At 38.7% G+C, this 26,590-nt stretch overlaps 1 protein-coding gene across 2 annotated transcripts; it reads left to right on the top strand.

The window, feature by feature from the left end:
• The first annotated feature begins 148 nt into the window (after positions 1–148).
• Col4a1 (Collagen type IV alpha 1) lies at positions 149–26,557 on the top strand. 2 transcript variants are annotated; one of them, XM_072019740.1, is made up of 27 exons: positions 149–486; positions 2,016–2,058; positions 10,571–10,709; positions 11,233–11,376; positions 12,524–12,933; positions 13,361–13,495; positions 13,576–13,683; positions 13,834–14,055; positions 14,303–14,491; positions 14,772–14,888; positions 15,102–15,266; positions 15,496–15,798; positions 16,125–16,505; positions 16,663–16,869; positions 17,230–17,398; positions 17,497–17,627; positions 17,760–18,198; positions 18,529–18,878; positions 19,187–19,453; positions 19,527–19,698; positions 19,784–20,029; positions 20,139–20,501; positions 20,888–21,103; positions 21,523–21,894; positions 22,483–22,654; positions 24,354–24,468; positions 25,014–26,557. In XM_072019740.1, exons 1-27 carry the CDS (start codon positions 467–469, stop codon positions 25,263–25,265), a joined length of 5,847 nt encoding a protein of 1,948 aa, XP_071875841.1. In that variant the 5' UTR covers positions 149–466; the 3' UTR covers positions 25,266–26,557. The 2 variants fall into 2 exon arrangements, with proteins under 2 accessions (XP_071875841.1, XP_071875842.1); XM_072019741.1 differs by lacking the exons at positions 13,576–13,683; positions 13,834–14,055 and having other exon boundaries at positions 13,361–13,487; positions 14,373–14,491.
• Positions 26,558–26,590: the final 33 nt, after the last annotated feature.

Below are 26,590 nucleotides of genomic sequence, written 5' to 3'. Positions count from 1 at the left end.
CTTCTCTTCTCTTCCCTTCCTCCCTTCCTCTCTCTTTCGGCTTCTCCCTCTGTCCTTCCTTCTTGCGCCCTGCTGCTGGTGGTATCTTCTGGTCCCGTAGTTGGCAGAGGCAGGCTGGAGAGTTCGATTCTCTTGGCCGCGAGTTAGCGGAGAGCACTGAGAGAGCGGGGGAGGCACAGACTCTGAACACAGTGTGAGAGCACACGAGCTCTCGCGGAATCGAGAGAAGCCTCTCTCCCGATCCTTTCGGCGGAGGAATTCTAGCTGGCGTGGCTCGGCGGCCGCCTCCACCTTCCTTCCCTCCACCCGAGTTCATTCAGAGCCCTCCCTGGATGGGACGGTCCACACACCACGTCTACTCGGTGCCGGGTTCCCCGCGATATTTTGTGACTGTCTGTCCGTGCGGTGCTTGTGCTAGCCTGTGCTCCTCGGCTCCCTAGACCCGTCGCGGAATAGGGAGGTCGAAATGACCCGGTTGGGATTGCGGTGAGTTGCGATTCATTTTACTATTCTCTTCTTTCCAAAATTCCTTTCTCCTTACTTTCCTTATAATTCTTCTTCTCCTTCTTCGTCTTCTTCTTCTTCTTCTTCTACTCCTTCTTCTTCTTCCTCTTCTGCCATTTCCTTCTTTTTCGCCGTTCTTACTCGTTTTCCTTCGCGGTAATCTTACTGGTTCGTCAACCTGTTGTTACGTCAATGATCTCTATATTGCGCGAACACGTGCATTCGGTAACCGTGTTGCTCGTATTGTGCTTTTCCACCAACGTGACACGGAAGCATTGTTCGAGATACATATCTCACCTCCGTGAACTCTGACGAACTACTGTTGCGCGTCGAATAACGTGCTCTTCTTCTCGTTCCACGAGACATCTTAGTTTTTGCGGTCACCCTGCCTAGACCTGCCTTTCGTACCTGCTCCCGTTCCATCGATCTTTCTTCAGTCGATCCTTTTATTCTTCTTTAATTGCTCCGTGCTTGTTCTCCCTCGGTGCACGCGCCACGAGTATTTCAACGATGCACGGAGGGGGCACTTTCATCCCCCCGTTACATACCGACGGATCGACGAATGGATTTCAAGGACGAAACCCGCGTGTATTTATGGTCAATTATCCTTTTGGCGGAGAACCTGGCACCGTCTCGTGCTTTGTATCACGAAAGACTTCCGTTCATCCGATCGGTATTTTTGCGTTAATCGCGCGTAGATTAGTTTTCGATACGTCTCGCGCCAAGTGCTGTGAAATATTTCTTCGGACCCCTTTATTTATGCAGATGGCAGATTTTTATATTTAAAATATAGTCGATGCTTGCGGTGTCGCGGGAGACTAATAAAATTCTTTATGATTCTACCGTGACCTATTTCTCTAATCTCTTCTTTCGATACGTATGTACCTATTTGTCTGTTTTTTTTAACCCGATACGCGAAGCGATAGAGATTTCTTGGAAAATTCCTCTTGTATTTTGCAACGAAACCTCCTAATTTTACATTTTACACTTTCGTTCGTAACTTTCTCCAAATTTCCCGCATCTCTATATTTTACACATTATTATTTCCTTTCTCTTGAATAAATTCTCCACCTTCTCTTTAATATTTTCTAATATTTTCGGCGTTAAGGTATAAGAAAATAAAATTTTGATTTGTCCATGTTTTATTACGTTTAAGTCTGCTTACACGATAATTTACTAACGAACGATATTAGTGAATCGACGAGCGACGAGCTATAGGCTACAACGTTCTTTTACAGAACTTTACTCGTATCGTTACGCAACAAAATTTATCGATGCTTCTACGGTAGAACTTTTGGAAACCGAGGATTTCGTTCAAACAAACGATATAAATATTTGTAAAGTTACTTATATAGCAGCTTCATTTTCTTTTTCAGATTTATTAACAAAATGAACTCAAGAAATTTAGTGTGAAATTTTCTAAATTGTCGAGAATCTACAGTAACGCGAATGAACTAACAAAATGATAATTTCCACTTTCATAGAATTATTAGGAAAAATTGTCTTTTCAGATTCGTCGCATCCGCAGTGTTCCTGGCCGGGATAGTTGGTGGGGTACGTACAAGCATCATTTTAATTTCGATAATCTCTCGATTCGTGAAACATTCTCACCCTGTATATCGTTCGACGCCGACAAAACGAGAAGATCTCTGCGATCTGTTCGATTCATTCATCGATTACGCCTTTGCGTTGGTACATTCGAGCACGCAACGCACGTGCATGGAGCGTTGCATCGAACGACTAAAAAGTCAACCGCGAATCGAGAGGATCGCGTTTCGTGGCGCGTGCTCTCCGACCTTCTGTCTTTCCTCCTCTGTTCGCTTCATTGTGTGCACTGTGCACGTTCGAGAACCGATGGAGTTGCGAGGGCGAAAAAGCTCGATCCGAAGGTCGACAGATCTTTGGCTGGCGTAACGCGTACGACTCGCGCGAGCACATTCATTGCCCACGCGATTAAATCATTCGGAGCATCGCGTCGCGTCGCGTCGCGTCGCGTCGCATCGCGTCGTTGTGGTTTTACGTTCTTACGTTCCTCCGCGGAAATGCTTGCCAGACTTTAGAGTTTTTCTATCCGTCTGCCGAACGAAATCGATGGAATTGTTTCGAAAATCGTATGGGATTCCTCCGATCATTTGTTGGTTTTGTTAATTAAATCGCGCGTCTGCCGAGTCATGGTCACAGTTGTAATTAATAGGAACTGTAGTTGTTTAATAATTAGAAGGCATCTTTTATCTTTAGATGACACTAACGTAGGTTGGATGATATAATTGGAAGTGAGCTTGATCAGTTAGCTCAAGGTTACTTGCTCAAGTTGTAGTTCCTAAGCAATTAGTACATACTAGCTAAATAGCTAGCATATTTTGTTATTGTATTATGATCGATAGTGATCGATTAATCCAAAGTCGGTATAATATATCGTTTGTGTTAGACGATATTTATAAAACAGTGACATGAGACGATGTGTATCATATATTTATAGCGATAATACGTTACTTATAACGTTAATAGAATCATAGCGAATAATACAAATTTGTGAAAAAGTAATTGCTTTACAAGTTGAATATACTACTTGAAAAAAAGGAAATCCGTTTCTCTCATAACGCAATTTCGATGAATCGTAGAAAAAGGAGCATTCTGCAGTTCCATATAATAACGATACCATGGCTAACGAACTGTTTCAAAAACTCAATCTTCATCTCAATAGGATATCGGTACTTTCGATAAATTGCTACGCGAAACTGTTCACCGGTTTTACACAACTCGATTTCGAGCAACGATAACAAGAAATTGTTCTCCAATTGCACGTCATATTTCACCGAATCGTTCCAAGGAATGCTTTATGCCACTCTAGAAATTGTCTCTTCAGCACGCCATATCACTATTTCGACGAACTGCTCCAAAACGCCGTTTTTCCATCGATCCCTCGCAAAATCGATACAATTTTGATAAACTACTTTTGAAAGTATCAGCTTGTTCGAAAAATTCCTGTCGAAAGTTACAAGAAAATTTAGCGTATTTTTATAGAATTCGCACCGTATCTCTTCTTTCGATCAATTTTTCCTATATATACAAATTTGTTATCTTTTCCGCTAACGAATTCTTCGAATAACTTTTACAGACTTCCAGAGTAATTAAATATTCATGCTTATATCTCACGAACGAGTTTTCTAAATACCACGATAAATAGTAACAAACCTACGCTATATTCTACGAACACGACAGACAGAGTTAAATTATCCATCTAAGAATAAAAATTTCCTGTTCTTTGCCTTTTATCTGTGACTTTCAACGTTGCGTCACCGAAACAGAGAAAATTGTTTTATCGTTTAACGAGCTTCGAATATTATTATTTCTTCTTAATTCCTTTGGTATCCAAGGACGGAGACATTATCTTTCTATCGTTTCGTTATAATTCGATAGAAGGTTATGATAAAAATTCTTCAAATTTGTTAAATTATCCAGTACGTTGTTTTCGATAATGTTGCTATATACACGTAGAGATAAAAATTGTTCTCCAGCGTTCTTATTTCTCTTTTAGCAAACTTATTTCCGAGCAGCCGTGCATCGGGCACGCGGTCGATAACGCGAAGATCATGTCGCAGATGCGATAAGAACGTTTCAGCAGATTTGTCGTCGACCAACGACGGAAAGGTGTTAAATCCGAAATAGGGCAGCCGTCTGTTAGCGACCAGTTCGCCTACGAGACGCCGTAACCGCGCTTTGTGTAATTTTATTACGCCACGTACACGTGTACAGCGCGTACAAGCGCATAAGCCAGCTTAGTCACTATTGAAAATAGTTTGGAATTGACCGCGGCTGGATTACCATCGTCTAAAGAACTTAATCGTCCTTTTTGGCTCTCCACGACCGTACGTTCGTTCTTGCAAGAGGTTATTGGGTTTGGTAGATTGCGTTTTGGGGTTGAATCGAGTTTAACCTTTACACCATCATTATGGTCGAATGCAGCTGTGTACGTAGATATTTGCTATTCGCTACGCGATCCGATTTTAGTCCATGTACCGTTAAAATTTATCCTTTGTTGCGGGAATCTACGACGATGGTACACGTATACTATTGTAATAACGTAAAACAGACGAAAAGCGTGGAAATTATAGAACTTTTCGAATTGTAGAAATTGCAATTTCTCGAGAATAGTTGGTGCGATTAATTAGTTGTCCCAAAGTTCGGGCACTCGATCGAGGTCTGGATTATCAAAAATTTGAGTATTATAGCTTGATGAAACATTTTGACGGAATCTTCTTGAGGGCAGTAAGATTTCTTTCAATTCTCTTTTCCATCGAAGCGTGGGGGCAGAACAAAAAAGAAACAAAAAAAAAAAAAAAAAAAGAAAAGGAAAGAAATTGGATACAATAAAAATTCATCGTTTCTACATGTCGAAATCCAAGTTAAGTAAAATAAAAAAAAAAAAAAAAGAAGCATTCCAAATCAAAATAACGAAATATCGATTATAACAATAACTTTGCAACTCTTTAAAGTAAAAATCCTAATGTTGCTCATTTTCAAGGTATTTTAGTTTTATTACGAAACATCCTACTTTACGTTAAACGCAGACTTGAACAGTAGTTCTGTTCTCGTCGTATTTTCTTTCTTTTACCTGACATCATAGGATTAAGAAGTTTGCACAGCAAATTCGCCGGATGAGAAGCATATTTATTTTGACTGTTTTACTCGTATATCGTTAGCAGCTGCATTCTACACTTTCATTCGTAGAATATTCGTGACTTACGATGACACGAATCGATTAGCCGATTATGTCTCTTTGATGTTTCGGATGCATCAGCCGAGGTACCTCTATACCGGCTGTAATGGTAAAACGTTCCATTCTTTCTGTACCTTTTACAGTTGGCAAGCTGCTATTACGCGAGGTTTAAATTTTAGCGTCTCGTGCATGCTCGGTGATGCGTGAAACGTGAAAAATTGTTTCGCGAGGCGGGAACCACTTGTGCCGTAGCGAAAGTGTTTAGTCAGAGGAACGGGTTTACGGAGCGGTGGGATTAATGATGATCGTCGTGAAGTCAATTGCACGTTAAAAACTCTTAAAGATAGCGTTATTCGCCGGATAAATCGCATCGAACGAAATTCCGAACGCGGTAATTAACAGTATAAAGGCCTGTGTAAGTAGGCTTTGATCAACGTTGATAACGATTCTTATTGCACGTTTCGCGATAACAGTTTTACCGAACGAAGTAATTTAGTTTTCTTTGCTTGTAATTTATCACTCGTAACATGACCGCGATACCATTTTTCACGAAACCTGTGATTTTATGTGTACTATATAGGACAAATGATTTTGAAAATGCATTGAAAAATGTTTCGTATTAATTATTTCGACCCTTGAATTTAAAAACGTTCTCGCACGACTGACTCGTAAGGATCATAGCGATACGAGTCAGTTCGTCGCTATTTTTCCTAAAATAGCGTTTATCGTTGTAAGAATTCATTCCATGAAAACGTATCATTGCAGAGAGTAAAGTTATAACTCAGTTATGAAATTAAAGGGACGGGAATCTTAATTCTCGAAATCTTAATATTCACTGCCGTAGTTTTCAACTCGCCATACCGTGTATGTTGTCGACAAAGTAAATTACTTGGTTCCTTTCATCGTATTAACGTACATATATCACACTTGGCTCTTATGAATACGCGTTGTCCATCGAGATTATAAAGATCGCTGACCAACGAATTGGCGAGCCTCGTCCTACACCGTATTAATCTTGTTGAAATACACGTTGCTCGGTAACATCGTCACATTCTTGTTCTTTTCAATTTACGGATGATCGATGTGACGCCCGAACGGTTCGTCATATCGAAGAAACGTTGAAAATTATTAACGCGGATATCGGTTGACTGTTAATTTATAGCACGTTCCAGAAAGTGATTTGATTTTAATCGATTGTGACTCGAGTTCTATCGGCTTAGTGGAATTATTGTAAAGTGGGGCTGCCTGTTTATCGCAGCAGCCCCTGCGAATGAAACGAGGAATACAGCAAGGTGAAGTTGACAAACAGGAATGACGGAGGATCGAAGGAAAAAAGGATCGTTCGGGATCCAAGCTGGAACGCGATGGCTGATTGGTTACGTAATCGCGGATTCACGAAGGAGGCCAAGAAACGCGATAAAAGGAACGATTCTTGAACCGTCACGAGAAGATAGTCCCGGTATCTAGAATAAGAAAATTGGGCTGGCTTCGTTGAACGAAATGGCCGTGTAGATTGAGTCGTTTTCGTGGATGCTCGAGGATAGAGATGCGTGTGACGTTGATGATAATTTGGTTGGAGGTTTGGTCGAAAGGAGGAAACGGAGATTCTACTATTGGAATATTTCTTCGAATAAATTTCTCGATTTTTCGAACTTGGCGTACGAGATCTATAGGTAGATGCATGTTTCTCGTCGTTATCTGTCGTTGCAAGGAAAGAGAATTTGCGATGTTTGCGTAGATATAGATATTCTACTGTAGATAGTATCGAGCGGAGTTTCATTTTACGAATCGAGGAGAATGGAGATTATATTTGTTGATTATTATTTTTCCAGTATTTTGGGATTGAGCATTATGAGGCTGGTAATTTGTCGTTTTCTATGAAGGCAACGTACGTGCAAATTAATTCTAAATAATTGCAATTCGAAATGAAATATGTAATATCACGGTAAATCGAAATAAGCTGAATTTTGAAATTTGCTAGAATTACAATTGTAACTTGTATTCGTCGATACAGAATATTGTATAATTAATTCTAAATGGTAAGAATAGCGAATATGGAATAACATGCGTGATCTAAGCAATTAGTATTCGGTGATTGTATTTCGGAAAGGTTTTATGTTGCTTTGTGCCCGTTAATTAAATAACAAAGTTGTTAGATAAAAAACTAGCTCAGAAATAAACATTTTTTCCAACTTTTATACTTTTGATAATATTATCTTAATGTGGTCATAGTAATAAATACTCTTCCTTATATTTTTTCTATTTTATGCCATGCATAAATTATAGATAAATGGAATAATTTAAAGCTAATGTAGCGCTAAGCGCTACGTAATATCTATGATTCATTGTTTGGAAATAAGTACATTATCGTATGATAATTATGTTTCGTATTCATAGCAACTTCTTTAATCTCAAATTACAACTACAATCTCCGCTGATCTGTCTACTACATCTGAAATTCTGACTTTGTTTAATTTCCTACAACATCGAACTCCATTTATTAAAGCAGATTGATTATAATCGTTTAATAATTATACAAATAAAAGATTAATCTAGAAGATACTAATTAATTGGCGTTTCAGAGTTGTATCAACAATTAAACGTGAATGGGATCAAAATGTAATAAGAGTAGAAGAACTTTACGTACTTAGACTGTTGGTTGACAATTCGAGGATCGTTTAATTTATCTTATAGAATCGTAAGAATTAATAGAAATTATAAAAATGATTTAACTATATGATTTTCTATAAAAAGTTCGACATATCCGTAGCAAGACTTCGTATTCTTGCATCACAGAATTGAGAAGGCATAATCCTGTACATATTTTCAGCAGTGATGTCAGTAAATCAGTTTCGCGTGTAACTCGTGACGAGGTCGTTGCGAATTATCGTATTATCAGCGTCCAGATGTCTGTATCGCTTCGTATTATTAGAATTCAGGATGAAGATTCGACAAATTATGTGAATCTGTTACGACGTATGATCCGCTACAAATTGCTGGAAGAATAAACGATTCTTAATCGATAAATACGTTTAGCAAAAGTCACAAAATTATTACAATACGTACATAAACATTTTCTATGATCTCTCTCGCGAATCCTCCTCTGAATTCGTAACTCATCGAATTCGCTAAGTAGACATATACATTTGCAAACGGTGATAAAATTGTTGGCCTTTAGAATTTTCGAGACTTTTGCTGCTTCTCTTGTCGCAGTTTGCCAAGATGCATGGCATCGACGTGACACGATTATCTTTCGTTTCGATAAAGCCCGTACTATTTCATTCAGCTTTTTCGAGGGAAATGTTCGAGGGAAAGGCGCGGCAGAGAGGCTGGCCAGAAAGGGATCCAAAGAGGAACAGCGTGCGGCGCGTCACTTCGAAACGATAACGGGCGAAGCGTTATCTCTCGCGCTTCCTGTCAGCGCGTACCATTCCGAAACTTAAAAAGGATAAAACGTGAAAACGAGGGCAAGACAATGACTTTCTGCGAACGCGATGACGCATCGACTGAATCGAGCTAATTTGTATAACATAGTCGCCGTACGCGGACAGGGCTAGATCAGCGATCGAGGTATAGAAATTGGTCCGCGTGTGTTCAAAGATATCTCTTGGAAAAAGATGTCGCTCTATTATACGTACGTACGATGCACTTGTGATGCGTTTGCGAGTCGTTAAACATTTTGGTAGATTCGTGGTTACGCTGTACCGATCGTGTTAACGTTCACCTTGCGAGTGTTTGCACAGTGTATTTGAGATGTTACGTGATTTTTCAGTTGGAAGATATTTTAGAGAATAGATGGAAGGTTTAAGCGACGATCCTGATACTTTCGATTTATGGAGTTTACTTTTTGGTTAAATTTATACATCGTTGTTTAATATCGCCGTAAAACGTAGATTATCGAAATTCGAATTAAACATTTCGATAAAAAGTAAAATGTGCTCTGTCATACAAGAAGCGTAGCTGATAACTTATCGACAGTTGATGCAACCTCAGAAGTACCTATTAAATATTAAGATGTAAGAAGATCCTCTTGAAAACGTTTTTAGTCTTCATATCTAGGTATTTGATACATACGCTTAGCTATGCTTTCTCGTTCTAGCACGAAACACGACTTTTATCTTAATCGTCAAGTCGTATTATATCAAACATTTTTTATTTGTATGTTCCTTTTTCCTTTGTAATTTATAGAATTAAAATTCGCGACAAATTTTTATTCCGCGTACTATCCCGTACGTCATTTTAATTCGTTTGTGCCGAATCTAATCGTTTTCTATACACAGCCTGCATGTATATACACATTTATTATTCTGGATCAATTATTAAATTTAAGTCGAATATAGCCAGTAAGTACCGATACGTGTTACGTTGTTAATTTATTTATTTCACTTTTAGTTGACAAAGTGAAAAAGTTACTTGTACATTCTAAGAATAACAGTCATACTATTCTTTTCAGAGAAGTCAATACATACGCAAATATTTGTCGAACAAAGTTTAGTGCGTTTGATCAATTTGTTCTGTATATATAATTGCAATGTGATAACAATCGTAATTATGTTAGAACGCTCTATTAAACTCCTTTACCTCTTTTGGTAAGCAACTACGTATTCGAAAATTGCATTTTTCATCAAATTAGATCAATTTAGTGTCTATGAACGATTGGTCATACTCCGTCGGTAAAGTAGTTTATAGATCCTTCAGTCAATACCATCGGATCTGCAAGATCTACAGCTCAATCGATATTTACGTTTATCGCGCGTCTTCTTATCGATTGCTGAGTTCTGATCGATTCTGATTGATTCTAATCGATTACTTGATCTACTGACGAGTAGATAATTGATTTATATCGAAGAAACTTCAAGTTGTACAAAGTTGTACAAGATACGTAAATTCAAAATTTATTTCGTAAGTTACTCGAAATATTTCAGTCTCATTTTTACCGTTCAACTTGGAAAGTCATAATTTTCTGAATGTTTTAGCACCGTCTTTATAACAAAAACGCGCAATCGATAAATATCGCGTAAAAGATTAATTTAAATTTAATTGTTCCAAACTACGAAATAAACGAATATGTATAACCGACGTGCTTGATTGGAAAGAAATTGCATTTCAGGGGCTTATCGTCTACCGTGAAAATCGATGAAAGTGTATAGTATTATTAAATATATCGTAGAAATAACAGGATAGGATTTTTCGTGAACGTACCGCGGCAGCGAACGCGTTAAAAGATCGCTATAATTGCAATAAAAAACAAAAACGAATGCTCTCTTACAATTAAACAATGTTACATCCTTTCGAACAAGTCATCAAATAAATCTCTGTTCTATTGTATATCTTTTTCTTTTCCAGCAATATAATCACACATCATGGTCGTACAATCCTCCGCCTGTTGTTCCACTTGGACGAGGTGATATTGGAAAACCAAATAGTACAGACGACGATTATAATATTTCACCACGATGGAGAGCTTTTGTTACGAACAACGAAGGTAACGACGGGGTTTATCTCTTCTTGATTTTCTCTGCATAGAACAAAAATTTCGCTGCACCTCTTGCCGATAAGTATAATTGGATAATATTTTCAATTCTATGTACGGATATCTGGATAACTCCTTTTTATATCCCTATTATACACTGACGAAATGGAAGATTATCTTTAGAAATAATGTATTGCAAACGCGAATAAATACCTCCGTTGAAGCTTTAAAATAGTATTTCTCGTTTTCCGAAAATTTTCTGCTTCTTTCTTCTCTGGATAAATCATTTAGTTGATTTTCTCTTTCGTATTTTTATGTAACTTTTCCTTTAACTTTTACTTATCTGATTATCTGTTTGTTAATTTTTGCTTCTCCTCTATCATTTTCTACTTTCTTAATTGAAAGTAAGTATTCATTTGTGCTGTTTAAATACTTTGAATACATTCTACTCTTCCTGTGAAACTTGTAATGTTGAATAATATTATGATAATTCGACATAATATAAAGTAAGTTGATCTTGCATTCTACTGTATAGATTCTGAGGAAGATAGGCGGTACTTAAATAACCAAGGCCAAGGCTACCAAGGTCAGAATTACGATGATCGGTACAACAGATATCCTGATGGCGATGAATATAATCAGAGAACCGATGATTCCGGCGGATATCAAACTAATTATGGTAATAAATTTAATCGATCGTTGACAAAACTTTACACCTGTGATAAACCAGTGGCACATCGAACAATTGTTTCTTTTTGATCATACATATCATCATCATAAAAAATCAATAAAAATGCACTTATCACAATTTTCATCTTTGTCCTCTTTACATTATTCATCGTGATTTACATAAATATGTAAATAACACAAAGGTAAAGTCATGTAATAAGCTAAAGCACGTTGAAATAATTTATTGAAACGATCGTGTTAAAAATTTAAACGAGTAGTAAGAATATGTGCTGTATTAATCGTGCTATTTGTTAATAATTTTCCAAGAAACAGCACTCAGCTTCTTTCCTTCGAAACGATTCCGTCGCAATATCTCCAGATTTACGAATTCAATCTCGGCCTACTAATTAACAGGACCGTACATTTATCTTTTGTCTTTACAGCGTTGTGTAATAGTTTCCTATTAATCGATAGTGCCAGCGGTTATTGCGCGCGCGCACAAGTTTATGGTGTTCCATAAAATTTAATAGGCTGGTAGAAAATTGAATTTTGAAACGGCATAAAACTGATGTCGTCCGAGCTTCGAACGAATTATTTTCGTGAAAGAACAAAACTTTAACAGACGAGAAATTTGTCGAATTTCACAAAATAGAGCTGTGACGAGTAACGCGCATTTTATTTCGAAACCTTTTCGTCGGCCCTCGTTTATGATTCTGCAATTGCACGGCTTTATAATTTTCCAAACTCGTGGGTTTGGGTGAAAAATTATTTTTAATTATGATTTCTGCTAAAGTTACTTCTTTATGTTAACGTCAACGAAATTTATATTTTTCGGTTCATTTACGCGTTTGTTAATAGTCGTTTACAATCTTTTTCTCATTTCACATCTTCTTTTCCTCCTATCTGTAGCCCTTACGAATATCGTCATATTTATCTAGGGACTTCATTCTATGAAATAACATTCTGCCTATATTTGAAAAATATAAATTTGCATAAACATTCGGTGCAACGATTATAGTTTATTTTTAAAATGATACTAGTTGCCATGGTGTTAAACACGAAAACCAGCGTCCCAATTCATAGGGTTTCATTCCCATCTTTCCATCTCATAGATCGTTTATCCGATTCGTTTAACACGAGCGATGTTCTCCCCTTAGGAGGCTTGGATCAAGAATCCTACAACCAGGGTCAAGATCAAGCCTCGTTGGATCCCTACAATCAAGAAGCTGGCGATCCTTACGGAAGATCTGGAGGATACGAAGACTCTTACGGAAGAGGAGAAGCCGGAGGAGAACAAAGGTCCAGAGATTCTTCTGGCGATGGCTACGATAGAAATTATGGATCCAGAGACGATTATGGACGCGGAGATCCTTACGGACAACGCGGAGATCCTTACGGACAACGCGGATACTCTTCAGGGCAACGTGGAGGATATGGCGCGGCCGGGGATTCGGAAAATTATCCGAGCAGTTACACGGTTGTGCCAGTTCCAGGATACAAGCCACAACGAAACTGTACCGGATCGGCCTGCTGCGTGCCAAAATGTTTCGCGGAGAAAGGTTCCAGAGTAAGTGTTCGTCGAAGGGAATTTTGTACGCAAAATTCATTTCTTTTTTTTTTTTTTACGGTAATTACGAAAATGCAAACTTGTAAGACATAATTGGATATTATATTTCAAGATGATACGAGAAAAGCACACGAGGCGTCGATGTCGAATGTTAATTTCGAAGAAAATCTTGGAGTTACGAATGAAAGAGAATTAGCTATAAAATCAGTGTTACTGTTGTATTCTTTTTGTTTCCTACTAAATAACGATGGTTGGGTTTTTAATTCAGAGGTGAAAGTAATTCGATGTAAATTTCGTTTCAGTGTGAGTTATACGACAAAAATATAACAGATATGTGCAACAGAATGTTGGAACAAATTAAATGAATATAATTTTTATATTATACTAGATTTGCGAATTTTTAATTCATTTTGATTTATGTGCACAGGGTCCACCAGGTGTAATGGGGCCACAGGGACCTAAAGGTCAAAAAGGATTTCCTGGAACAGAAGGTCTTTTGGGACCAAAGGGAGAAAAAGGTGACCCTGGTCCTCAAGGACTACGCGGTCCGAAAGGTGACAGAGTATGTACTGATTTACTATTAACGTTCGCTTTTGTTTATAATAATATACAATAATATATTATTAACAATAACTTTTTCAGGGTAAAATGGGTATACCTGGATTTTCCGGTATAAGTGGTGTTCCTGGAGTACAAGGTCCGCCCGGAGCTCCTGGTCTACCTGGTCGTGATGGTTGCAATGGAACAGACGTACGCATGCTGCAAATTATTTTTATTAGTAATTTTTATTACGAGAATACGGATGTTTGTGCATTTATGAGAAATTCTGAAGCAAAAATGAGAATATGCGATAGTATAAAATGAAAATTTGAACATTTTTTTTTGACCATTATCTTTCAGGGTGAACCTGGTCATGCTGGTCGCCCTGGAGATACAGGTCCTCGTGGTTATCCAGGTCCTCGAGGGCCCAAAGGAGACAAAGGTCAATCAGGGTTCGCTGGTAGGTTCCCTGTAGGTCAAAAGGGAGAACCGGGTATCGACGGTGTCAGAGGACCTCCAGGACAACCAGGATTACAAGGAGAGCGTGGATTTCCTGGACCTAAGGGTGATCGTGGTCCTTATGTAAGTTACTGTTTGTAAATACTTTCGTGACTCACTGTACACTTAACCGTGTTAAAAGCGAAGTTCGTTTTAATATCGTTCGTTTGCAATAATACCATTATACTGTTATTGTTTGTAATCATTGAAAATAATAATTTCTCTACTCTTTATCTATTGACAAATAAAACACTTATATTGATGAAGGGTTAGTCTTTAAACGATAATAGTACGATATCGTGATTTAAAATATTCAACTAATCGTATTCAGGGTCCGCCTGGTCTACAAGGACCAAGAGGAGAAAAGGGAAACATGGGTCTTGCGTTCGAAGGTCCGAAAGGTGACAAAGGTCAGAAGGGAGAGCAAGGACCTCCTGGATCGCCTGCAGTCGGCGGCTTTCTACATCCAGGAGAAGAAATAGCAGGTCCACAGGGAGATCGTGGTGAAAAAGGAGACACGGTATTCTTTTTAAATACTTAACATTTATAAAATTAAAATAAACAAAGAGTATATAGATTTTGTCAATAGCGTTTTAAATTTTATGTTTTAGTTAAAAAAAAAAAAAATGCAAATATATGTATGAGTAATTTAGAGTATAAAAATTTGCATTTGTATAGTCAAAGAGTACCTAAATGAAGTATCAGGGGATATAAAATGTAGCAAGCAAATGTAACGAGCAATTGTACGATTATATACGATTTGTTTCTTTATATCTATTTTATTTCATTTGCAATGATAGGGTGAAAGAGGGTCGGATGGTCAAAAAGGAGAACAGGGACCAATTGGTGATCATGGTATTCCTGGTACTGCAGGTATGAAAGGAGAAAAAGGTCTTCCAGGCGCACCAGGTATTCGTGTAAGTATATTTATTCCTTTCATTTAAACGTGTTGTTCTCCTTGGATCTATATGATCTGAAATGATTATTATATTTCAATAGATATTTTTAAAGTCTAGATAGTTTTTCAATATTTGGTTATCGTATTCAATATAATCTCATTACTGATTACATTAATGATAAAGTAAAAATGCAGGATGATGTAAATTAATTTGTACATTTACTATATTCAGGGACGGGATGGTTTCTCTGGACCTCCAGGTCCACCTGGACGCAAAGGTGATCGAGGTTACGACGGATTAGACGGCCTTCCAGGTCGTCCTGGACAGAAAGGAGAGCCAGGTCGAGATGGGTCTATGGGTGTTCCAGGCTTACGAGGACCACCTGGTCCACCTGGAGTAAGTATCACTAACGTTAATTGTATGTATTTCTTCTTAAGAAACGAATAGATTAAATGACCTCTTCTTGCAACATAAATACATTTTTAGAATTGAAATACATTAGAACTTTTCATCCGAATTGTTAGGATGACAAGAATGTTAGTATAATGATAACAGAATAATTATTTTTGAGATATTAAATCCTATTTGTTCAAATAAAAACTTTATTTCTAATTACTAATTGCAGGGTGGGAAAGGTACGCCAGGGCCTCCAGGGCCAAAAGGACCTCAAGGTTTTCCAGGACCCACTGGACCTCGCGGTGCCGATGGATATCCCGGAGATCCAGGACCAAGAGGTCCTATTGGACCACCAGGAGGACCTGGTTTAGCAGGTATTCCTGGTCCAGAGGGCTTACCAGGAGAAAAAGGAGCAAAAGGAGAACCTGGCATCACAGGATTCCCTGGACCAACAGGTCCCCGTGGATTTGATGGTCCGCCAGGTTTAGCAGGTTCACGAGGGCTGCCAGGAGAGAAAGGCGCGTCGATTATGGTGGGTATTTATTCAGAACTCAATACGAATCCAATCTCGAATATTTAATAAGTTTAATACAAGAATTCTTTTCTTCCTGGATATTTTATATTCGTTTAAATGTGTTTTTATTTAGAACGAAGCTTGTCCAAGTCCTAACACTAGAGTCACTTAGAGGCCTTTAACACGTATCTAAATATGTTATACATGGTTGATTAAATATCTAATTAGAAAAATAATAAATCCGTTGCCAGTTATTTTGATTGGCTTGATAGTTCTAATTCGTTTGATATTTAATATTAATTTTGAAAGTTAATAATATTTCGAAAATTACCAAATGTGTATAGGGACCCAAAGGAATGGATGGAGCGCCCGGTATAGATGGCGAGAAAGGACAAAAAGGAGAACGCGGTTACGCAGGACCGCGTGGAGTTCCTGGCGACGTGGATGGCATTCCAGGAGCGCCCGGAGAACCTGGTTTACCAGGAGAACCGGGAACGCCAGGGAAAAACGGCATTCCAGGATTTCCAGGTTCACCTGGTGAGAAGGGAGAGATAGGAGGGCGTTGTATAGATTGTATGCCGGGATTCCCAGGAATCAAAGGTGATCGTGGTTTCGATGGACAACCTGGACTTCCTGGACCACGAGGTCCGGCTGGAGAACGAGGATTCCCCGGAGAACCTGGCAGCGACGGATTACCTGGACCAATTGGGCCACCAGGGCCTCCGGTATTTTCAGCACATTATTTCACCTTTCGTATTTCAAGGAAATATTTTGAAAGAAAAGACTCGCACACGTTTATCAAGTTATTTAAATTCAAGTCGTTTGAGTCGTCAACTTATGTAATAGAAAATCGTTACTATAGTGTGTATTTCCGATTACTAGGGAAAAGATGGAATTCCTGGTGCAGCAGGTCCACAAGGAGAACCTGGTACTCCAGCAGTGGTTACGGAAAACATGCTTAAAGTAGAAAAGGGTGATAAAGGTGTGAGAGGTCCGGTAGGAAGAGATGGTCCACCTGGTCTTCCTGGTCCGCCTGGAGAAAAAGGTCCAATGGGATTCGAAGGTTTCCCAGGACCCAAGGGTATTGCTGTAAGTTGTTGCGATCTCAATCTTTATCATTCAAATTTCAAAATAATTATGTAATTCTATAATTTTTAATTGGTTTTTGATGCGTTTAATCGAAAAGTGTGTTTAAAATATCAAATACGTGTACTATTATGTAGAAATACTCTAAAATCTGTTTTTCATGAAAAATTTGTTTAATTTATGTTTGTTTAATTTTTGAAATACACGTATGATATATTTTTTTATTAACAAAGTTCCCCGTTTTGGAATCATCATCGAATCTATCGAATATATACAAATATTTTTGTAACCCACAAATACGGATTAAGGCAGCAAATGCGTTAAATAATTTTTCAAAACTTTTCATCCTGTTATTGTTTCTAGGGAGATCGTGGATTCCCTGGTCAAGATGGTATTCCTGGAAGGCCATGTGCTCCTGGTCGAAAAGGAGAACCTGGTCTTAGTGTGAAAGGAGAACACGGAGAACCAGGCCGAAGAGGTGAAACAGGTGCAAAGGGCGAACCTGGTCCATTAGGAGATAAAGGAGAACCCGGTAGATATACTTTATATTTCTTGGAATTCGTGTATCGTTTCAGGCTCTAAACCGTTTCAGTGCTCAGCGAGTAATTTGATCATTTCTATTTTAAATAGGTCTGTGTCCAATTCCGGATGAATTAATTAAGGGCATTAAAGGCGACAGAGGTGCTCCTGGTGAAAAAGGAGAGCCTGGTCCACCCGGAAGGGATGGATTAAGCGGTGACAAAGGTTTACAAGGTATTTCGGTAAGTACAAACTGTATTTCCTATTTGGTAAAATTTTTTGTTATTTACTTTCATTACAATTTTGATTAGTTTTACAAATTTAATATTATATACTCATGTATTCGTAACATAATAATAAACTGTTGTGACCAGGGCCCACCTGGACCACCCGGATCAATTGGTGCACCTGGGCCAGTTGGACCAAGAGGATTACCAGGTCCTCGTGGTGACAAGGGTAATATGGGACCAATGGGTTTCCCTGGGGAACCTGGTCGTGAAGGACCCAGAGGGTTCCCAGGCGCTGCAGGGTTGAAAGGAGCAAAAGGTGAAGTTGGTATCTCGGTCAAGGGTAGTCCTGGATTGCCAGGACCACCGGGAGAAAAGGGAGAGAAAGGTCTTCCAGGACCACCAGGGAAAGAAGGTCCTGATGGTCTGCCGGGTCTGCCAGGATTTTCCGGAGAGAAGGGTGATGCAGGTATTCCAGGCATAGGTGGTTTGCCTGGTGCGCCAGGAGAAAAGGGAGATACTGGTCCGATGGGACCTCCAGGCCCGCCTGGTGTTGCTGGAATTCCTGGTATAGACGGAAATAAAGGTATGCAATTCCTAAATTCTAAAGTTTATACAGTGATTATGTAAAGTATTTGCACATGCCCTTGCGTTTTAATGAAACCTTTTTCTTTATCCTAATTCCACAATTTCGTTTTCGTGGCATCAAATTTTTGTAGTGATAAGAAAGCACTTCTAGATAATGCAAAATTTAATATACTTGGACCTAATTAAGTCGTATGTAAATGTTATAACAACTACAATGGTGCATAAATAACTTTTGTAGCCACTGTAGGTGTCTCTCGTGAATCATTCATTTTACATTTCAAAGTAATATAATAAAATGTAACATAAACGTAATTGTTTTGTGTACCAGGTGAACCGGGATTGCCGGGCGAGGCTGGCAAACCAGGACTTCCAGGATTCCCAGGTATCAAAGGAGATCGTGGCGAACCGGGTATCGATGGATCGAAAGGTTACCCAGGAAGACGTGGTCTACCTGGTTTACAAGGTACACCTGGTATAGAAGGTGCACCTGGTTTGAAAGGAGAACGAGGTGAAAAAGGCGCCGCTGGTTTCCCTGGATTACGTGGAATGGAAGGAAAACCTGGCCGCCCTGGATTAACTGGACCGAAAGGAGATATAGGTCATCCTGGTCTGCCTGGTCTTCCTGGAACTATTGGATTCCAAGGACCTAAGGGTGATCAAGGTTTACCAGGATTGCCAGTAAGTCTTTTACATTCGTAAATGCTGATTTAAGCTAATTGTTCGATATTTGTAATATCTTCAATTAAAAAAGCTGAAAAGGAATATTATACATATTTATTAACTGGTATTTATTACTTAATATGACAATAGGTAATAAGCTTTTATACTTTTGAGTTATAAAATTTGTATCTTTCTTTCTCTTTCAATGAATACAATTAAAGATATTTGTGCTGCCACCTTATCGCAGCGAATTTGTATTATGCCCAATAGGGACTTAACGAAGATAATGGGAATTGCAAATTTATTATAACCATTAATTTTATTAGGGACGCAAAGGAGAACCAGGTCTAGTTTCTGAGAAAGGACAGAAAGGTGAACCAGGAATGCCGGGTATCCGTGGTCCTGTTGGTCCTCCTGGTAGAGATGGTATTGACGGAGACAAGGGAGAACGTGGATTGTCGTGTAATTGTGTAGACGGATTGCCAGGTCTTAAGGGAGAACCTGGTCTGCCAGGTCGCGATGGTTTACCAGGACCTATAGGGCTAAAGGGTGACGCTGGAGTAAGAGGTTTCCATGGTTCTCAAGGAGATACAGTACGTTTCATTCTTTACAGCGAACAAAAATTCATAGCAAGGAGTTTAATTTAAAATATCTTTAAATTACCAGGGACCAATGGGTCCACCAGGTGAACCAGGAACACCTGGAATCGACGGATTGCCAGGTGAACCAGGTGACATCGGTCCACCAGGTCCACCTGGTTTCCCTGGTTTGGATGGTGATGTGGGAGCTCCAGGACATCCTGGCCTCAATGGTGGCAAAGGAGACCGTGGTTTGCCAGGTAAGAAGCTGAAACTCTTTTCAATTTTATAAGAAAATATACGAACTAATTTTGTAGAAACTAATGGATTTAATTATTTCACAAGGTCTTGTTGGGGAACCTGGTATCCGTGGTGCGCCTGGAGAAAAAGGCGACCGGGGACAACCTGGACCGACAGTTGCTATCAAAGGTGAAAAAGGTGAACCAGGTATGCCAGGATTACGAGGTGTAGCTGGAGAGAAAGGTGATCGTGGTGAGGAAGGTCTAGCTGGTTATGATGGCGAAAAAGGAGATAGGGGCACACCAGGTCCAGTTGGAAACCCAGGTCCACCTGGCCTCCCTGGACCTAAAGGTATTCTTAATTTCTCATTTATTATTTTGCATTTTCTATCGTTAACGCAATTCAATCGCGTCTGCAAAAGATCAAACTTTGATCGACTATGTGAAATGTGTTATTTTAGGTGAAGAAGGTCCACGTGGACCTACGGGAATTGCCGGACTAACTATCAAGGGTGAGAAGGGTTTACCAGGTCTGCCAGGAAAGCACGGACGAGAAGGACTACCAGGACGACCAGGAGAGAAGGGAGAACGAGGATTACCTGGTTTACCAGGACATAAAGGAGATCAGGGACCTTATGGCCCTGTCGGGCCACAGGGCGAGAAGGGTGATATGGGGCTTATGGGTTCTCCCGGTTTACCAGGTCAAGATGGAGCTCCAGGTCATAGAGGACTCCCGGGTCAAATAGGTCCAAAAGGTGAAAAAGGTGTGAATTGTATACCAGAACCAGGTCTGCCGGGACAAAAGGGAGAACCAGGATACCCAGGTAAATGGACAGGGATTAATAAATTATTAGATCATCCAATAGATTCCTGCTGTTTATTTTCTGTTATTTAAAATCTGCCTTTTTCAGTACCATTCCCATTTTTTTTCTTTTTTTTTTAAACAAACAACAGATTTAGGATAATTCGCAATTTTTGACACTCTGAATCGATAAACTTCTTGTTTCATTTACCTGATCACGAATTTTGTCTTTGTTTGGAGGTAAAGTGCTGAACATGATTAATCTTCAAGACGATAATGAAAATTGTTTATTATCCAATTTGGCAAATTACGAGGCAACTCCTAAACTTAACTCAAATAATTTCATCTTATTCTATTTGAAATACGTTTGGTAATTTTGTAAACACGTTCATTTTACTAAATTTACAGGACTTCCCGGAACTGATGGACTCCCTGGTGAAAAAGGTGACAGAGGTTGGCCCGGTCTAGAGGGTCCACCTGGTCTGGATGGAGAGAAAGGTGAAAGAGGATTCCCTGGTCCAATAGGAAAAATGGGTGCTATTGGGTTTGTTGGTCAGAAGGGTGACAAGGGTCTCGACTGCCTCGAACCACCGATGGGACCAAAAGGAGACCGTGGTTACCCTGGTACGTGGCCAATTACGTCAAAATATCGAAAATTAAAGTTTTATAGATATCATGATAAGTAATAACTTGATTATACTAAATTCAATGAATGAGGCGAATACACTTGAGTATTCCGGCTAAGATCCAAAAATTTTCGCGTGCATGTTTCTTCTTAACTCCACTTAGTATCAAACTATGGACAATATTTATATATATTCGAACATTTTACTATCTGACAAAAATTCGTAATAAAAACGCTGCGGACTTTCCGGACAGCTCAATGTGTAAATTATTTACTTGTATTTATAAATCGTAATTAATTTATAAATCATATCTGCATTGGTAAATCATTTATAATTGTACTAATTTGACTTATATTTATGTCGTTAATTTAGTTATCGTTCATATTTTATATTTGAGTCTTTATTTTTTCCCTACAGGACCGACTGGCCCGCCAGGCCCGCCAGGAGAGAAAGGAGCTTCAGGTCAGCCAGGATTCCCAGGATTGCACGGAACGAAAGGTGCACCAGGACTTCAAGGACCACCAGGTCCAGTTGGATTACCAGGATTGCAAGGGCCTGTTGGTGCTCCTGGTTTGCCAGGTCTTCAAGGACCCGTGGGTCATCCGGGTGAACCAGGAGAACCAGGACTACCATGCGAAGCTGCACCTGATTACCTTACTGGTATCTTGCTGGTGAAACACAGCCAAACTGACAGGGTGCCTGTTTGTGATGCAGGACATATCCAACTCTGGGAAGGATACAGTATGTTATCTACGGATGGCAATGAAAGATCGCACTCACAAGATTTAGGCAAGTATCACGGATGAAAATTAAATTACCGAAAGTATTTGTTGTTCGATTTTTCCTTAACTTAAATAATATCTCCATAATTAGACCATAACAGATGAAATGTTCATTTCAAAATATTATATTTTTTAACCAAATGGTATCAAGCAATATGTCATTTGCCTATGATATGATATACAGTGACTTACGAAAATATCGAAACACTTGTCATAAATAATTGCTAGTAATACGTTATCTGTGTTATACGAAACATTTTGAAATATTCTTCTCACGAGACACGAGTATATTGTCAACGTAAAACATTCATTAAATATGTATGTAATTAGTTTTAAAGACGGTACCATTAAATGGTGTTGACTTATTGATGCAACGATAATCGACTGTTGCGATACTTTCGCGAGCCAATTTACATCTATATATGCGCCGAGTACGCTACATAGAGAAATAATTACGAGGTCGATTGCAAGCGTATCGATACGTATCGGCAACTTTATCTGTGTGATATCTACGTCTTTGCATGTGCCTTCGGTTTGTTCTCTTCTCCCCTTCGCCTATTCTGAGTTACCTGTCTAATAAATAATCACGAAACAGGTCACGCCGGCTCGTGCGTACGAAAGTTCTCGACGATGCCGTTCCTCTTCTGCGACACCGGCAACGTTTGTAACTATGCAAGTCGTAGCGATCGTTCTTACTGGTTGTCGACCACTAAAGCAATTCCCATGATGCCTATTGAGGGGACAGCGATAGAGGAATACATCTCCAGGTACGTTGATCGTTTCCATGAAACAAAATCGCCGGAGCACATCGGATGCCTAGCTACGTTTCCTTCGAATAAGATGTTTCTTGTAGCGTGGAGCTATGCCGCGCAACGAACGTCCGTTCCACATCGATCAACCGTTAAACACGATTATGTTGCCACCCCTTCGACGCAGGTATCGCTGAGAGAAGAAATATAGCGAGGTCATAGAGTAATAGACATATGTTACTTGCAGACGTTTTGTTCGGATAGTAGAGAATTCGAATATTTTAGAGTATTCGTACAATGGGAATTCAGATGCTGCCGTATTTAAAAAGATAGCGTGTAGTATACTATTGGAGAAAAGAATTATATACGTACACAATCTTTTACTTCTTGTACAACCTGTATGTTATAAAAAAAAATTCGTTATATCAATTCGCTAATGACTTTTGTGATCTGAGATTCAAGATGCTTCTGAGATGATCCGAGATCCTATGAGATGCGTACAACCTCGGACGCGGCATCATCAGAGTCGATGTTGCTAAGTAGCATTTTAATTTACAACCTCGCTGTATCTCTCTCTAAACAACTTACAAAGCTCCAAAGATATAAGTAATTTTTTCGCGATTTGTTCAGCCGAACGGAGATCGATCGACTTGTCACGATGGCTAGAAGGAAATCGTATAAATCTCGTTCGATTTGCTCCCATTTACCATGGGAAACTCGACTAAACTCTATTTGCATCTCGCATTCGACACGATGCATTGGAAACGAGACGTTGATCTCGTTGACGCGTTATTTGTACGAACGCTGCTTGGTTTTACTTACGGTGGGGCATTTTTATCGTCTCTTCTTCTCTTTTTCTATTTTGCAAATGTTCGCGATCAAGTTGAGACGGTTGATATTAATATAGATGGATACCAGGTAACTTTCGAAGGATTTACGACTAGGCAGTAGCGCTGTTTCTAGAATTAATTATTTAAAAAATATCGTACATTCATTTGCATTAAGTAGGGCGAAAAGTAAAGCAGACCTGCGAAATAATTTTAACGATACCTTTGTAAATTGATTCTCGATGTTAAACATTGAATCATTGTTTCGATGATCATGCTTTTCGGACATAATTTACGTAATAAACACGCACATTGAAAGTTTACGCGAGTATCCAGGTATTATAATAATTTATTGTTGCAATTTACTATTTTATACAGACTGTTCCAAAGCGTAATTTACAACTTACCGTTATGAAAAATCGCCGATACAAATATTCGAAACATTTAATATATTTAATAATATAAATTGCAAGAAGAATAAAGCATAGGCTATTCTTTGAACGGAGGAACGATTATTTATATCGTTTCATTCGTCATTATGCCAAACTATGTAAAATGCAATTTTATTCTGCGCGGAAATCAGTTGCAATTTCAATGCGAGCGTCACGACATTTTAGTTTATATAAAGTTACGAACATTTGCATGAGAGTAAATAGAAAGGGGGTATGCAAAATGAAATTGTTAATTTAATATACATTTGTTAATAATTTAACTTCCAGAAGCAGTTGTTACGAACAGATGCTAAATAATATATATAAATTTGATACATCGTATCGCCTGACAAAAATGTTACTCGAAATCAAATTAATTGTTCGTTCAAGTCGAAACTATCGAACATGGTAAAATGATATTACGAGTATTAACAAACGAAATTTCGTTTCGTTCTACAGATGCGTGGTTTGCGAGGTTCCAGCGAATGTGATAGCCGTACACAGCCAGTCATTGAATATTCCAGATTGTCCACACGGATGGACCGGACTTTGGATCGGATACAGTTTTGTCATGGTACGAACATTTCTTTCCATTTCTGTAATCAAACGCGTAAATTTGTTTACATACGAAGTTTTTATAAAAATTCGAACGAACGATCGAAAAGTAAAAAAAAAATTACTACGTTTACCCGATTAATTATATTCGTTCGTGAAAGTTATCGTATCAGGCACCTTGACACTTAGTTCGTCACATTCAGAAAGTCACCACGCGATACTTATCGTACTTTTCCCCTGTAATCTTTATTTATTTTAAGCATTTCTGTCAGTCTCTTTACATGCACGTTCGCGTGTTAAATTTTGGCTGCCAAAGTTATTTGGCAAACATCGTATTTAACACGACGTGTTTTCTACACGCCTCGACGAGCACCCCGTTCACACTCTTAAACACGCGTCTCCACCCTTTTACCTTTTCGTCCAACTTTTTACGTCGAAACGCTCACAGGCCTCCTCGGTTCGAAGCTTCCCCCCGTTTTCCAATTCAAACTTTTCTCGTTTTACGTCGATAGAAATCCCGAATATCGGAAAACGGGGATTCGACTAATTTTCGCGTGCTTTCAGCATACGGGTGCCGGTGCCCAGGGTGGAGGACAATCCTTGTCCAGTTCCGGATCCTGTCTCGAAGATTTCCGTACAACGCCATTTATCGAATGTAACGAAGAACACTGCCATTATTACTCGAACGAGATCAGCTTTTGGATGACGACGATAGAGGACAGGCTTCAGTTCCAAAGGCCTGAGAAACAGACCTTGAAGGCAGGCAACCTCAGGTCCCGAATAAGTCGCTGCCAAGTGTGTATAAAGAACACGTAAATCCATGTAAACCCGCGTGTTTATGCTCTCTTTCCTTTATTCCCCGCGTTTCTTCCTTCTTTCATCTTTCCTTTTCGTTTACTTTTTCCTTCTTTTTCTTTATTTCTTCCGTTAAAACGACGCCAATTACCTTTATCGCTAACTATATAAAGAAGGTTATACATAAGACGGAATTAGGTCTGGGAGGAAAAGGACCGAATAAAAATTTGCGGAAGACGAAAGAAACTGAGAGAGATTTTTGCTCCTTGTCGTGCTCTCTTTTTGACCTCCGCCGCAAATGTCTCGTCCTCGTTATTTTTAATCTGTCTCCTTTCCCTTTCGTTTTTCTTTTTCTTCCTTTTTCTCCGTATCTCTTCTTCTTCCTATACACAGACTCTCGAAAGTATTATATATCTGGACGCTTGTAGACACCTTTTTAATAGATATATTATATATATATTATAGGGAACGTTCTGAAATTTCACTAGTACCATAATCAGACTCAACTATCGCGATTATATCGATAAAGTTTAAAAATCTGAAAATATATATAGAGATTACACGATATCTGGTACAAGTATATATTTTGCAAAGATTATCGCACCATCTTCGGCATTTATTATTCGTTTAAGCTATTCATACTCTGTATTAATCTGTTTACCAAATATATATTTGCAGCAAATATTTCGTAACATTTATGTACATTTTCCGATTGCTTTCAAATTTTATCGATACGATCGTGACGATAGTATCTGATCACGGTGATAATGAAATTTCAAAACGTTTCATATAACATGGGTCGTTGTATTTCACACAATACGAACGTAAAAGTTTTCTCTGGTAAATGTTCAAATACTTTCGTGGACCAGTGTATTTATCTTTCTTGTCATGTTCCTAGTGCTTTCCTCGTTGATCCTTTCTCTGGTCAAAAATCTCGTTTTACACTTGTTTTTACTGCCGCCTTTGAATTTCCCGCGAACTGCTTTCCTTCCCATCACGAAATCGTATATGCCGTAAGTTTTATTTCTATAACTATTCAAACAAGTGCCTAGCGTACTATTTTCTAGCATGTAAAATAATATATATATATAAAAGTTTATTATAAATATTATATGTATATTTATATCTCGTAAATCTTGTATGAAAAGTAAGTTCATCGTACTACTACGGACACTGCCCATATCCAATATGGCATATTTTACATATTGTATATTAATATAAATGAACTTAGCCTGGTAATCGTGTGAAGCCAAATATTTAAGTGAATAGGTATTTTGCTACTGTAGCTAATAAAATTCTATTTTCAAACTTCATTCGTTTTACCTTTATAACTGATTCTTCTTCCT

This window comes from Bombus fervidus, chromosome 16, assembly GCF_041682495.2.
Source record: "Bombus fervidus isolate BK054 chromosome 16, iyBomFerv1, whole genome shotgun sequence".
NCBI lineage: Eukaryota > Metazoa > Arthropoda > Insecta > Hymenoptera > Apidae > Bombus > Bombus fervidus.
This window is presented reverse-complemented; position numbering and strand designations above follow the sequence as displayed.

What these genes read in the sequence shown, in the direction of transcription:
- Col4a1 (XM_072019740.1), top strand. Translation starts at nt 467, where the DNA reads ATGACCCGGTTGGGATTGCG. An exon ending in ATGACCCGGTTGGGATTGCG is followed by an intron (nt 487 to 2,015) that starts GTGAGTTGCGAT and finishes TTGTCTTTTCAG; the next exon opens with ATTCGTCGCATCCGCAGTGT. An exon ending in GGGAGAACCAGGATACCCAG is followed by an intron (nt 20,502 to 20,887) that starts GTAAATGGACAG and finishes CTAAATTTACAG; the next exon opens with GACTTCCCGGAACTGATGGA.